This window comes from Anarrhichthys ocellatus, unplaced genomic scaffold (genome assembly GCF_004355925.1).
Source record: "Anarrhichthys ocellatus isolate YVR2014 unplaced genomic scaffold, GSC_Weel_1.0 scaffold59, whole genome shotgun sequence".
NCBI classification, from domain to species: domain Eukaryota; kingdom Metazoa; phylum Chordata; class Actinopteri; order Perciformes; family Anarhichadidae; genus Anarrhichthys; species Anarrhichthys ocellatus.
Window position 1 is genome coordinate 461,111 of NW_022280089.1, and position 15,517 is coordinate 476,627.

At 44.0% G+C, this 15,517-nt stretch overlaps 1 protein-coding gene across 1 annotated transcript; it reads left to right on the top strand.

Moving 5' to 3' along the window:
* Positions 1-2,126: 2,126 nt before the first annotated feature.
* Positions 2,127-12,805, top strand: exoc3l2a (exocyst complex component 3-like 2a). The gene is made up of 13 exons (XM_031871648.1): positions 2,127-2,339; positions 4,465-5,000; positions 5,886-6,103; positions 6,567-7,317; positions 7,424-7,538; positions 7,621-7,731; positions 7,813-7,913; positions 8,099-8,209; positions 8,292-8,427; positions 8,730-8,852; positions 8,962-9,117; positions 10,010-10,131; positions 11,951-12,805. The coding sequence occupies exons 1-13, from the start codon at positions 2,247-2,249 to the stop codon at positions 12,270-12,272; spliced, it is 2,895 nt and encodes a 964-aa protein (XP_031727508.1). The 5' UTR covers positions 2,127-2,246; the 3' UTR covers positions 12,273-12,805.
* Positions 12,806-15,517: the final 2,712 nt, after the last annotated feature.

Here is a 15,517-nt window from a genome sequence, read left to right on the forward strand (position 1 = left end):
TTTCCTGTGAAGACGGAAGTTATTTTTTAAAAGACACAACCTGTGCAGGAGAGATGCAAGAGCACAAATCAATACATGCAGACAAAAGGCATACATTTAGTACACGGCAATTGGAAGGGAAAGAATAATACGAAGCAAGATCCCAAGTAGGTGATTACATGTAGCATCTGGGCCTCTACAAAAATGATGATGGCCCTACACTTTTACATACAAGTAAAAGAAAATCTTAGTAAAAACAAGTCACTTTTATCAAAAGTGTAATTCTTCTGCTGACCACAGTGACTCCTCAGTGTTGATAAAATATGGACTTCAATCACGTCTCCCCCACGATGCACTCCCTCAATGACTCCTAAGATGACCCATCATGGCTGCCTCACATCAGTCATCACAGCTTAATGCTTCACTGTGGACCTTGTCATGAATACGATTTTCCCAGATCGCCCTGGTAGCTGACTGGCTAAAACACACGCCACGTAATCCAACATCCTTGGTTGGATTACGGCACCTTTTTGCATGTCTGTATTGATACCAGTAAAATACTCCACGTGCCAGGAACAAGCTTGAGTCTAGCAAGTCGCCTATAGTGGGCCTTTACAGACCCCAGCTCTGCACTTCACTTTGGCTGCTGAAGGCTGTATAAAGCCTTAGAGCCTGGACTCTTCTTCTCTTCCCTGGAGTCAACATGAGTGGAAAGCCAACTGGAATCCAACCAGAGTGAATTTCCCTGGTGTGACCGTCAGTAAGCCGTGACTCCGGTGCATCCCCCCAGTGAGTAAGACTTTATTTGCCCACTGTGGGATTTCATCCTAACTTGTAACGCTAACAAAGTTACCGCCAGGAAAATCACCCCGCTAATCTGATCCGTGCTATACTTTATAACCGCAGAGGTTATGTCAAATTTTCAATAGAATATGATGCTAGTATAACGTATATTAATGCATTATATTTGAATTGTTATATTTTGTGAAACAAATCTGAATTTGCAAACCACTAACATTTCAAGGACACGGGAAGTACGGTTGAGTGCTTTGGGGCCTTTTGTGGGTTATTTCGAGGTACAATGAGTCGGAGTATAGTCACATGATTCAGTTTGGCTGTTTGGCACTGCACTAGTCTAGTAAAATGTAGGTTAAGAAGCATGAAGATTGTGCTTGATTTGCTCAGTTAGCATTCTCTGTAGTTGTAAATTTCTCCCCACATGTTTTTTTAAATTTAATTTGTAGCTATTTATTTATTATTATTATTATTATTATTATCATTATTTTGTCTTTGTCAATAATATATGTGATTATGCTGGGACAACATCCAAAGTCTTTGTTGTTTAATTTGATTTGAATGTTGATTTGTTCTGTTTTGTAATTTAAAAATAAAATAAAAAAGTGGGTAAAAAAAGAAGCGTGAAGAACCGGCAGCTAAAGGTCATGTTGGACTACAGGTTTGGCTGCTGAGGACTTTACCTTTGTCAAACCTTTGAATGAGACACAACACATGAGGAGACAGATTGGTTAGATAGTCGGGTTGCTCACTGGAGTGGGATGCCGCCTGTTGTCCTACACCAGACTGTACACTAGGTGGCAGTGGGGAGCCACGATGAGGAGCATACAGGTCTGTTTGGACCCCAGATAGGGTATCTCTTAAGTTTTTGCTTTGCTTGGTTATTTTGTTTTTAATCGCACAACTCTGGGCCATTTGCACACACATCTCATATATCCTTCAACTGTTAATGTTCTGTTCTCTGTGTGACCTTGACGCTCTGCAGTAAAGCAGCAGCACCACCAGTGTTGACCGTCTCTTTAACTCGTATCAGTCCACTTAAAGTCTTCCGCTGAGGAAGATGACACTGCCGATGAGGTATGAATGGAATTTTGGACTCAAGGCCACTGAATCTCATTACCTACAGAAATTAGTCACGATGAACACTCACACACACACACACACACACACACACACGCATGCATGCAAACACAGACAGGGTGTGTGTGTAGCTGATTAACACATAAAACAACTGCAGGGCAATGTGCTGTCCTATCCTCTACTGTATGCAGTTAGTGTAATTAGAAGGGTCCCCAGGGTACAGAGGGGGCGGAGGGTCAGTGGCATAGGGAAGAGGGGGGCGTTTCCTCAGGAAAACATATCACCTTCCACCACAATAGAGCCCGTCAGGAAACCACAGGCAGCCACATTGCTCTCTTGAGTCACCGAGTACTCGTCGGACAAACTCTCACACTCATCGGTCGCACACACGCATGCAACACACTCCACAGACCTGGCAGCCCGCACAGCCCAGCACACTCCAGGATGACACTGTGCTGAAAACACTGCAAGTTCAATCTCACTGGGTAAGTGCCGATGTTCAAATGACTATGTTTCTCTGTGGAAGTTAGTGTGTTTGGACATTTTCTTTAACACACACAGATAGGGTCCCTGGACATTATGTTGTGTTCCCTTTAAATAGGTTGGAAACAGTGGATAGAATTAGGGAAACGTGTTGTCTGAGGGAGATTCTGGTTTAATTAGCTTTGAGAATGTTTTGAACTTAATGAGCGCTGAATTGTTTCAACGGTTCTATGAAGAAGGAGAGCCCTTAAGGATGTCTCCTCTTATCATGCCACCTTTTGTTGGTCATAAACACCTTTACAGTGTTTCCCTGAGATGTCTGTTAAACAGTATGAAGAGGAGTTATCGAGTGGTTTCAGCACCACACACAATGGTGGAAGGCTGTGTTCAATCATAGAAATAAAGATTACAAAAGTTACACACGCATGCCACAGAGCCCAAGTGCATAACAGCTGAGAAAACCATGGAAAGCACATCCGTATATGTGCTTCCTTTTCTCTTTTGGAAAGTTTGCCCTCATCCATACACCAAAATAAATTGGGTATGAACAAAGATGTTTATAATCAGAAAGTATCACCAAACCAGAAATCTGTGGACATGAATTCTATTTGTCATGGATGTATTTCTATGACTAAATTATGTAAATGCCAGGACGTTAATTCTCCCCTTGATTTGAGTATATAGAGGTCAGCTTGTTAGCACAAAGTCATTATTTTGAATTCAATCTCCCACTAAAAGCAGACGGTTGTCCCCACTATGGAGCTGCTCAGTGGGCAGGAGCAGAGGACTGTGTTTAGACAAAGAACCCTCCAGGTCTGTGCATTCAGAACTACATTGCTGCTGAGGACAAAGAACATGGATGTGGATTTTCCAAATTTAATATCAGGAAGGTGGCCATTAATTCAGAATGTTAGATGTGCTTCACCCGAGAGTGATTTAAATCCAAATATGTACATTTACGTCCCCGCTCCCTGATTCTTTTAAGTTTTAAGTTCACATATTGGATAAGATTATTTATTGAGGTGATATTATTGAATTTATGTGAAAATGTTTAAAAGTGAAACTACAGTAGAAATTCTCTTTGGATAGATTTAAGAGTTTAAAATGCTATAATTCTACATTGGGTGATGACTAAGATCACAAATGTCAAACACACCAATGTTAAATGAAAGGTTCATATTATATATATATATATACAGTATATGTAAAAAATTCATTTTAAGTTACATTTGAAGCAGTTTGAGTTATCCATCATCCAAAGTCTTTGTTGTGCAAAAGCCAGGCTTTTTGTTTCCTCACATATTCATAGAAAAGAGAAAAGAAGACCATTTGATCTCTATTAATCAGACTTATATTCGCTTTAGATGGAATGCATTTTTGCACAATGATGATTCTTTACAAAAAACTGTTTTACTGTACATATGACATGTGTGTTGTTTTAGGATGTACTTTACCAAATGTGAAGTTATCCTTTAACTTGTGTGGCAGACTCAACTATTTAACTTTAAACAAAGATGTCTCTTGGGATACACTACATCCATAAAAAGAAAGACCAAAATGGACATGTCTCTGGCATTTCAATCTAAGTCTAGGCAACAAATGTTATTTAAAAAATCTTTAACATTTCACTCTAAATTGGGCCTTTTCAAATAAAATACATATTCCCCGAATCAACAGGTGAATGAAAATCATTCTTATTTATTATTATTATATAAACTATTTCTTTCTGAATAATGTAATATTTCTATAAGACGTAAGGTCAGCATGTGTAAACGCAGCAATATTTTAAATACATATTTCCTATTTGCTAAGGGAAGTGCATTGCATAACCAGGCAGGTGAACATATGTGTATGCTCCAAGTTATATAAACTGTCTAATGGCTGATTTAGCAACAGAAAAACGTTTTCCACATTTCATAAGTTCAATTCCCTATGCACTGAAAGGATGGAGTCATGTCTCGATATCCTGCTTATTTATGCAAGCAATATTGCAATATGGGGTTGCTATAGTTTAGTGTACCCGCTACTGGGGGGGAAAATCATTCATTTGATAATCAGTTGCTCGTATATTTGATCTTTTTGTAACTGAACATTAGGACAAATTCTGACATTGTCCTTGTTTTGCAGTTTGGTAAAATCTCAAGTGCAACCATGCCCATTCTGAAAAAGCTCCCGGGAAGGTCCAAGAGCTGCCAGGAGTTCCCCAGAGTGAACGGTGAACTGATCCTGCCCCGGCTGGACTTAAATGATCTGAATGACCTGAAGGACCTGAACAGGAACTTAAACCCCTTCGAGGACGTGGACCTGTACGACGAAGAGAAGCACGGCGGCGACATGGGCCTCATCATGGGGGAGGTCAGAGGCAACCTCCAGCTCAGATCCTGCCGCGACGGAGAAGAGGAGGAGAACGAGGTGAACGCAGAGAGGCACGGGGCCGGAAACCCCAAAGGGAAGCCCCTCAGGGGGACACTGGAGCGCATCTGTGGAGTGTCGCCCCTCAAAACCCTTGGAAAGCTGGGAAAGGGGCTGCGCATATCAGGACGCAGCGTATGGGGCAACAACTCTCCCTACTACACCCCCGGAAACTCAAACAGTCTCCCACCAGAGAGGGAGAAAAGGAAAGGACTACGCAGGGGCTCCGAAGGAATTATGACCCTGCTCCGGTGAGGAGGGGTTGGGGAGGAGGAAGAGTTAGAACCTGAGAAGATTCTAGCTGTAGTGTCATTGAATTGTGGATTTATGGTATAAAATAGTAAAAAGTGCTTTAGCTACTCTGTGGATGACATGTCTAGTGGAGTGCACACAAAAAAAGTAAAATGATGCCTTTGATTAAGATATACTTTACTATATAACTATATATATATATATATATATATATATACTGAATAAACTCAAAGAACCACGAGATTAAAAAGGAAAACAAAAAGATGGAGCTGTAGAAAACCCTTTGTTAAGGGCTAAAAAAAAAAAAAAAAAACTGTAACGTAATAATCCAATTCAATTTATTTGTATAGCCCAATATCCCAAATTTGCCTCAGAGGGCTTTACAATCGGTACAACATACTACACTCTGTTCCTCTGTGGAAAACTCCACAAAAAAATTATAATAAGAGAGCCCTTTTGAATAGCTCTAACAGTGTGAAGAATTAGCCTCCGAGTCCCAGAGGAGAAGTTAGCGTTGCTGCTGGTATTTCCTGAGGCGTTATGTAATATGCAACTTGTTGATCTACGGAACCTCTTTTGTGTTTCAGCGACTTGTTGATTACGATTATTTTTAACCGAGGCAGTCATGCTCACAGTTTTGTGTTGAGTATGTGCCATTCCAAACATAGCTGCTACTGGGCCAGACTGTCGAGTAATTACAAACCTCAAGTCTCTTTACTGTTCATACGTTCCTGTATATGCAAAAATCACGCGGTCAACAATCTGGTTGAAGAGATGTGGGTTAGAAATGTAGCTTGGGCATTAATTGTGTGCTCTAATTTTTGCCTTGTTTTCTCTACGGGAAATCATTCATTTTCTCCATTGCTGCTGTGGAAACTGTGCAGGATTACAGGTCGACGCAAGGAGGAGCGCAGAGAAAGCCTGCCCTGCGGGACCCTGAGCACAGATGGCGAGGCGGAGGCCTCCAGACGGCCCTCCTTCCTCAGGATGGTCAGTCTGGGCAAGCTGAAGAGGGAGTCCATGTCAGACAAGGCATCCCAAGAGGCCGAAGAGGAAACAGAGGAGGAAGAGCCGGCGGTCAAAACCAGAGAGCCCCTCTCAGGTAACAATCAAGGAGGCATCAGGTGTAAAAGGTCCAGGTCAAAAGTTTTAAAACCATGACCCAGAAGAATCTGTCTTTTGCAAGGAGTTCCCCTTAGACCTTTGCTCTTCCTAGTTAAGCTTCGGCAGTACTTCCTCCAAATCCTAGACAACTCTCTGATGAGGCTGAGAGGTCCCCAGATCCCCGAGACACTGGGTTCAATCACCACCAGACTGTGAAATCAGGAAATGACCGCACTTCCTGCCACCCCAGGTTCCTCTAGATAGAGGTTCGATCAGGCTACTTTTCACAGGCTCCACAGGGAGCCTCGCTAGGAGTAGAAGAGAATCAGCAACAAATAAGCCAGTCAAGCACACGCACAGCTCTTCAATAACCATAAAACAGATCTCTCAGTTTGCTGGTCAACCCTCCGTTTTGTTGCAAATAAACACAGCTGCCTTTTTTTCTCTTCTTCTCCCACCAGTGCTGGAGATCCTACAGTTGGTCAACAACAGGGACCTTCTCCTGGCTGACACACACATTCAGGAGCTGGAACGAGAGTGCGAGCTGCTGTCTCTCCTTCCGACCGCGGCTGCTTCGACCCTCACTCCTACCCTTAGTCCCAGCACCCCTCCCAGTATGACCCCCTTATCATCCTCACTTTTCGATGACTCCATCAGCTCCAACGCATCATTGGACTCAGGCCGGCGGAAGGCCAAAGACGTGGAGCTCCTGTACGAGGCCCTGCAGAGGGAGATGTGGGACGTAGTGCGGGAGTCTCTCCGCCAGCCCAGTGCTGGGCCCAACCTCGGGCTGGTGGTGCTGGTGATCCAGCAGGAGGAGCATGCCGATGCGACCTGGGCCCTGAGAGAGGAGACCAAGCCAGAGCAAAAGGCCCCCCAGATCCAGCCCGGCCAGCGTCCCCGACGACTCAAGATGAAGTGGAGGCAGGCCGTGATGGAGGCGGCGGACTGGAGCCTGCCACACCAGGCGGACACCCAGGCGGGCCAGCTGGCCTCGTACCTGGAGCGCCTGAGGAGTCGGATGGTGGACGACCTGGATGCAGCCAGGAGGAATGCCGTGTCCATTTACCCGGAGGAGTTTGCTGCCTTCCAGGTGTACGTGGACAGTTACCATCGAGCCGTGGCCAAACGTCTCCGGACCATCACCAGGGGGCCTCTGCAAATCACAGATGTCTACTCTTTACTGGACTGGTTCTACAACATCTACAATAGGTAGGGTGCCTTATCAGACAGTGCACCTCTCATGCAATAAGGTAAGGATGATACTACAAACCTGGAAACTGGACTTAATTAGTAACGAGTTCTCACTTTTGACCAGGGATGTCCTAGGAACCATTGGCACAACCGCACCCATAAACTATGCTCCACTGGAGCCCATCCTGCCCCAAGACACAGTGGAGCGTCTGGAACAAGACTGCATCAGTATCGTCAGGGTGAGAAATGCTCTTTTCACAAAGTTGTTGTTCTAGAATCTAGATAGTAGACAGGTTTTAAATTCACACTGTGATTTTTCAGGAGAAGGTGACCATAGAGCTGATTCAGGTTCTGGATGAAGAGGAGAGGCGATGGGCCCAGACCCTGCACATAGAGGAGTATCAGTCCCACCTAGCACGCTCAGTCATCCAGGTAAGTTGTCATTTTCACTGTGAAATGTCCCTTTAGCCTAAAATGCAGCTGTCTTATCGCTCGTGCCTTTCTCAATTCCAGAGGTTGAAGGTGGACTTGGACAGATCTACATCTGTCAACCAGTTTCTAGGGGCAAGAGTGGCTCGTTGTAGTCTCGTTGGACTGGCTGACTTTCTCAACAAGTGAGTATATGCAATCAGTGAGGCATAAATCAGTGAGGAACTGTTTGCTGAACTGATTTAAGGATATCTTGAATACAGAGCGGGGGGGGGGGGCAAACCCCAGTGTTTTTATAGGATTGGACATGATTGCTCAATTCTAGACTATATTTGCATTCAGTAGGTTTTCATAAAAGCTCTGTGTCCAGTTTCCAGAGGAAGGCGGAGATGTTTCATGAGACCCAGGCAGAATTTGGAGACAGAGGGGATGGATATGTCTCCAGGACCATAGCTTTGGTGAACTGCTGCCCTCCTCTCAGGTAGATTCATTATTCAACTGAAACAAATTTCCATTTCCTGCAGCAATTTGTCCAGCTTCCTTTCCTCCTGTGTTTCCTTAAGATCCCTAGTGGAGCGCTGCAGGCAGTGTGACCCACAGGGCAGCGAGGAGACGGCGCAGAGAGCCAACTCCTCCCTGGACAGGATCATCAACCAGTCAGTAAGGGTGCTGACCGACAGGCTGTTTGAGCACATCAGGGTGTGTAAGCCTCATCGCAGTCCTTAAAGCGGAACTATGCCCATTTTAGAAACTTCAATCATGTTGGTCCTACGGTAAAAGAAAACTCCCAAATCCAAAAGCACAAGCTTATTACAACCCTGCTGCAGCCTCAAATGGTGGATTTCTATTTTTGTCAGAGCATTTGATTTATTGATTGCTGTCAGGATGTGAAGAGAATTACAACAAATACAACAGAAAATGTTTTTGAAGCAGCTAGCCATCAGAAGAGTACTTGAGTAAATGTCTTCTGTTAATCAGAGATTGGTCTGTTGTCGTTCCAGCCTTTCTTTGACAAACTGATGAAGAGAAAATGGCTGAACAACACCGAGGCCTTTGAGGCCATTGAAGCCACCATTAAACAACACTTCAAGAAGTTCAGAAGGATGGACTCTCCGCCTTATCAGGTAACACTTGTTCAATGGATCAGAGGTGATGTTTAACACTTAACAGCATTTACTTGAGGGTCATATGTAACAAGTCAGTGATTGGTTGTTTTAACTGACTGACTGACAGACCCTGGTGGGAGAGGTGCACCGGCGGGTCCTGGTGGAGTATGTCCGAGCCATCATGCGGGGACGGGTCATCTGTACATCTTCCAAGATGAGAAAGAGAATGGCTTTCCGCCTCCAAGATGAGGCCAAACAGCTGAAAGGACTCTTTAAGGATCTGGTAAGTCATGTCATTAAAGCCTGGATACCCAATGAGCAATGAACTACTCTGCAGTACAGTCAAGACCTCTAGAAGGAGAATTAAAACCCAATGCATTCAAAACAGAGCTAATGATTGCTTTTCAGGAAGCCCTGAGTATCATAAACAATTCCAACTTGCTGATTCTTAAAAACACGGAGCAGAGCTGGCGCAGGGAACACAGAGTCTGACCCTTGAGCTTCCTAGGTCAGAAATAACTGAGACAGTGTTGATACAGCAGCGAGCTCTGAAAAATGGCTGCCGTCAGTTAGATGGAGATGGATGGACCGGGCTTACGTTAGCACTTGCCAGAGGGGGGAAGTTAGTGTAAAACAACTGGGCCTGACAGCGTGGCGTTTGCCCCCTTTCTGTGCGCGAGTTCAAACAAGTGTCCGTCACCTCAGCTGACAACAGGAAGCTGCTGTGTTCAGGAGGAACTTCCTGTTCCTGTCAGCTAGCCGGCTTTGATGTGGCGCTAGGATGGCCTTGATGGCCTCTTTCGCCATGGAGTGTCCGTGGAAAACGGAGGGGGGGGGGGGGGGTTGAGTTTTTAATGGCTGTCTAAAAAAGACTTCGTTATTTTTAGTGGATGCCAAGCCAGAGAATTCTGCTTTCTTTTTTCTGAATGTTTGAAGGAAAAACACGACCTAGAAAAACAGAGGTGGAGCTTTGTTATTCACTCAGTAAATCAGCTAAATGTTTGGCCTCTGGACTTTAAAGGCATTAATCTGCGTTTCCTCTGAAGGCTTCTTAAAAGCACACAATTAATCGGGTGAAGAGGTCATTTGGACCTGTTTTTATGGCAATTAATACTTGTTGTGGTCCGCTAATGAAAAATTGTCGTTGCGTTCTTTGTCTCCCCTCTCTGCTTCAGGAATCAAGTTCCTCCTGGTTAGACAGCATCATCTGCCACCTAGCTGACATCATTCTCCTGGAGGACACTCCATCTATCCAGATGGAGGTGGCTGTCCTGGTGAAAGAGTTTCCAGATATACGGTGAGCAGTTTAGCAAATTAACAGTGCTGGGACATTTCTGTTGGAACCAGGAAACAGATCCTCTCTCTACTGTACCCCCGAAGGTCCTATATTCTTTTATGCTTATTGCTGCACATTTGCGGTGCTGTTTTTGGCACTCTGCCAAAGCATGGAAAAAGTAAGACTGTATGTTTTTTTTTTTCTTTTTTCACAATGGATCAAAACAAGGAAAAGGAGTGCGGAAACATATCTACATTAACGGTGCTATTTTTGGAGAGGCTAGCGGGTCTGTTTTGAGAATGGATGAGGCCTCGAGGGGATGGAGAGAGAGGGGGGGGGGCCCAAAGAGGGCTGTTTGTGCAAAAACTCAGGTGACGGTTGGCAACTTACGACCGCGCGTGACGCACAACTCTCAGCAGAGCAGACAGGAAGCTGACGCCGAGTACTTCCTGTTCCTGCCACCCTGCAGGAGACAGACTGGTGCCACACTTGGAATCAAAGAGGGAGAGGTGTGGAAGAGGAGGACAAAACATAGTAGTTCAGACCTGGAGACATGCTAACTCACCGCTTGACTCACCCCTTTTGTTTACCGCATGGCATCCCCTGCTGGTATTTTAGGGGATCAAAGGCTGCCACCCTTTCTTGAGTTTTTCTGGGTGCTTCGTTAAACTGCAGCGGAGTCCGTTCGTGCACACTTTGCTGTGCCTACACATGGGCATACAAGTCAGCGCTTCAAACACAGACCCTCTTTTTTCAAACGTGTACTTTAAATGCCAACTGCTAACTCGATTGCTTTGTAGATCAGACACAAGCCGTTGAGAAGCACAGCTTTTGGGTCCCAGTATCTTGACACTTCATATGACACTTGCTTTCGTTTCAGCGAACACTTCATCCCTTCAACACAAATTCATCAAAAACAAGTGGAGATTTGATGGTTTGTTGTCGAACCCAGTGAGACTACAAAATGTCATCACTAGAGCACTAGTCCTCTAGCTTAGTGATGGCGACCTGAAGTCATGTGACCCTGGTGTAGTTCGTTTATAGCCTAACGTTAGCATTTTTACTTCTGGTGATTTCATTCACTCTTCAAAAATCATAAAAAGTGGTGTTTATCGTTAGTCAGCCACATCGCGGGGCAGTAGTAATTGACCTATTTGAAGTTATACGTAACGTATTCAACTTAGGTCATGCATGTAACATAGCTAATTTACGCTCGTAACCCAGGCTACATAACAACCATTATTTAAACCAACCATGATCCTTTGCTTAACCGAACCAAGTTTTGTTTCAATTCACAACGTTAACCACATGCATGAATCTGCGTGCACAGCTGGCACTCTCCAGCGGTCATGCATTTCGTTTTGGGATTCATTTGTAAACAATCTGTTCTGTCGTTTAGGTATCTAGATGTGTTGGACTTTTCACAACCTGGATAAACAAGGATTGCAACGTAGCAAGTACTATGCGTAGTTAAATGCAATGGGGCATGATGCTAAAGTTGTTTTTAGAAACCTGCAAAATAAGAGACACAAGCAAAGAGAAAGAATTATAAATATATATTTAAAATATGTACAAACACAAGTTGTTCTTATTATTGGCTTACATCCAATAAATAAAGCATAAGTAATGATTTATCAACATAAAGACCCTTATGAAATGTGCCCCTGTAGAAAGTGGAACCAAATGTTCTGTTCCTTCCCAAGAACAGAACATTTGGTTCCACTTTCTACAAAGGCTCTGACTCAGACAGATGCGACGGCCTTTGACGACACCAAGCAGACCCAATTTCCATTAACACCCGTCTCACCCCCTTTCCTCACTGTATCCTTCCTCCCAACAGGAAGAAGCACGTCTCCACCCTGCTGAATATAAGAGGGATGATGCGGCAAGCCGAGCGCCAGGAGATCCTCAACATCGTCAAAGACTTTGAGTGCCGCAGTGGCCTGGTGTGCGGGGACCGTGCCCTCTTCTCCGACATTCCCATCACCTCAGAGGTGCACTGCATCAGCCTGGGCCTCCTCCGCCTCGCCATGACCGTCTCCAACTGGTTCTCAGAGCACCGTCCCAGGCGGAGCCGCGGGACTAGGGGCAGAGGCACGACGCCTAAACCTGTCGAGGGCCAGAACATGGAAGACGTGAATAAACACCACAGAGAGGACTAGCGGCTGGCGTTCGTGTTAAGAGAGCGTTCACAGGCACACACTGTGAAGATAGCGATGAGATGTACATGCACCTTGACCAGAAACTGATTGCACCAAATATTATTGCCAGAAACTTGAGCTCAGGTACTGCTCGTACTGTACACACTCACTGACATTTCTTCATCACCACATGTGCATTTTTTTAATGTGAAACAGACTGCGCATCGTAATAATCAGAATGATTTCTTATGCTGATCTACAGAAGCAAACAAGTGGTATCAAATATCCTGAAAATGTAACTTCTTCAGTCTTTTTTAGCTTTTTAAAAAAGCCCCACATCATTGCAAAAAACAACTGCTGTCAGATGCAATATGATTTAGGCTGTTGTTTAACATGTATTTACCCAACCATATATACCCACTCTGGTATATAGACCACATGTATGCAAGGATATAGTGTATGGACATGGAAATGTGTTGAACTCTCACTGTGAATGAAATGGATCTGTTGCTGGAAACATAATAAAAACCCATTGACTGGGTAGACTAAACAGACCCATCTGCTCCGTCATTGTGTCCTGCATATCGGTTTGTCAACTGTTGTACAATTAATTGTCTTATTCTGCCTACTTCTAACTTTAGGTGCCTCTGAACATGGGAGCGTCAGACACTAAGCCTACAGTTACGTTAAACAAAAGCACTTCAACAAACAGACGATGGTGTGACGCAGACCTACATGTACACTTCATGCCTTCATTGTTTATGTCGAGGATTTGGCCACTTTGTTTTGAGATCTTGAAATATGTGGCTCCGCCGCGGCTGCTATGTGACGCTCTAACCGCCGCACAGCGAGCATGGGGGTCACGCACCCCGAGGCCAACAACGGGATGTTTTTAGATAAACAAAGATTTCCTGTTGTCCACCGAGGTGCCAACGGATGCTTTTATTGGAACCAAGTTTACGTTATGCGCTAGGAGGGAACTTCCTCTCTGCTGTTCAGTGTGCAGTGCAAAAGCAGCCACGGAGCCTTTTCATGTCCGAAGCTGCTCGTCGGCTTCTCAAAACAAAAGTCGGCCGTCCTCAGCAGGGGTCATTCTGCACAGTGACCTTTCTGGTTTTGCTGCTATTTTCAAGGTGTTGGATTGTACGGCTGGTGGTCGAACAAATTGGCATATCATGGTAAAACCTGGTCATGTGTTTGGGCATCTCATCATCAGCGCTCAGCAGTGAGGTCAGTGTGGTAAAGTTTAGTTGCAGGTCATCCAGGGGACATGATGGTCCTCAGTTGATCTTGTTGATCCTATATACTCGATATGTTGCACCAACAGCTGGTACATCTGTTTAAGTTTGGAAATAATTTAGTAATAAATGTATCGTTTTTTAGTTTTTTAGAAATCTAAATTCCAGCACAATCGGATCATTAAGAGAAATGTGTTCAATCCTGTCTTTTTTCTTCGATCTATTTAAGTGTACCACCTAGTGATGAAAGCAGAAAATATCACTTAAATGTTATTATATAAATAATTTTAAAAACTAAATTATTATTATTGTCCTGAAGAGGTTTTCTTCTTTAAAAAGTTAATTTACCCAAATCTTACATCTCCTCCTTCTTCCTCATGGAAATATCCAGAATCTATAAGTTTGCAAATATTGTTAATGTCAAGTTTCCACATCACATTTGTGTAAGTTGAATACTGGACCACGATTGGCTCCCAAGCAAGCTGTGACGTCATGAATCCTACATTACTTATTCTGCAGAGTGAAGCTCGAACATCAGTGAAGTAACTAACAGCGGAACACAGTTTTGAGTGGAGGGAGTCTTTATATTTTAGTTTGTCTGTTGAGAGTTACCTCTGGAATGCATGCTTTAGGGTTCGGCTTTCCATCCATTAATATAGTAAGTATCATGTGATTCATGTTAGAGGTGAAATGCAGTTTAAAGGGCAGTTGATTAGTTGCATCATTTGTTTGAAGTTACAAATTAGCTTGGAAGTAGTGCATTATAATCATATTAAGATGCATGATCAAGATAAAAAAAGTAAACCTGGACAACAGTAGGAAGTTGAAAACCTGCACAATGAAGGACAAGATATGTATTAAATGTACTTTACTTATGTTTGTCCTTATGATTACATTGCAATCATATTTTTAAGAAAATCATACCTGTGCTTTTAAGTTCATCTTCTTTGAATGCATCATACCAGACGGTGCAAGATTAAAACAGCATTTGTCAGACCTGAGTTATTCTTACTTGTGTTTCGTGACTTTAAGAACAATGCTTCTCACTTCTTTGTTGCGTTCACACGTTAAATGTCTCTGACTGTCCATCTTGCAATGCGTCCAGTCCTGCAGCCACTTCCTCCTATTGACATGTGTTTGATTTACGGCTAAATATAACCAGCGTGCAAACTTGTGAATGCGACACAAGGGAAAAACTCATATATGTATGTTATAAGTTTCAAACATCCTCAACTGTTTCTTCAAGCTGTTTACCTGCTACCGAAAATAGATCTCAGATAGCTCTGACCCTGGAATCCACTGCGCGCATGTTTTTATTTCGAATAAGTTCCCCGAATTTGTGGGACAGAACAGGAAGAACATTAGGTTAAGTTGGCATGGACCGAATGTTAAGTTTGGCAGCGTGGCTTCTGAGTAATATCTGAGAGCATTATCAGACATCCTTTCGTATAGTAGACTGAAGGCGGATGTTGAATCGTTGTTTTTCAGGTATCCCAGACGGGGATTACCATCTCGGACTGAGGAGGGCTGGTAGGACCGAGGGCCAAACTCTTGGAGGTTTCCCTCGCTCAGGCCGCTGGAGGTGGAGCGGCCCTCACTATCACAATGCAATCCCTGGGAAGCACTCCCCTGCTTCCTCTCATTAACGCAGCTCTGCAATGGAAAACCCATCTGGCTGTATTCTGGCTGTTTGTTTTCGGAAGCAAGCCATGCCCTGTCTTTGTTCACACTGTCATGCACTTTCGGTGGTTCCACTCTTTTCTGTTTGTTTGCTTCTCCTGCAGCATAAATAATATTCAATTAATTAGACTGCTGTGGATGAAAGGGGCACTTGTCTCAGGTCAGTTTTGAGCACTGGGGCTTGTTTAGTCTAGATGGGGTTGGAGCGCCGGGCCTCATATGGCAGCTCAATGAAATATTGGGCTGATATTGACCATTTTAAATAGATATCAGGCAATTAACCCGGTCCACTTCCAAAAGATGGCGCATTAGTGCCAATGAAAAGTAGTGAAAACCGTTTCCCCTAGA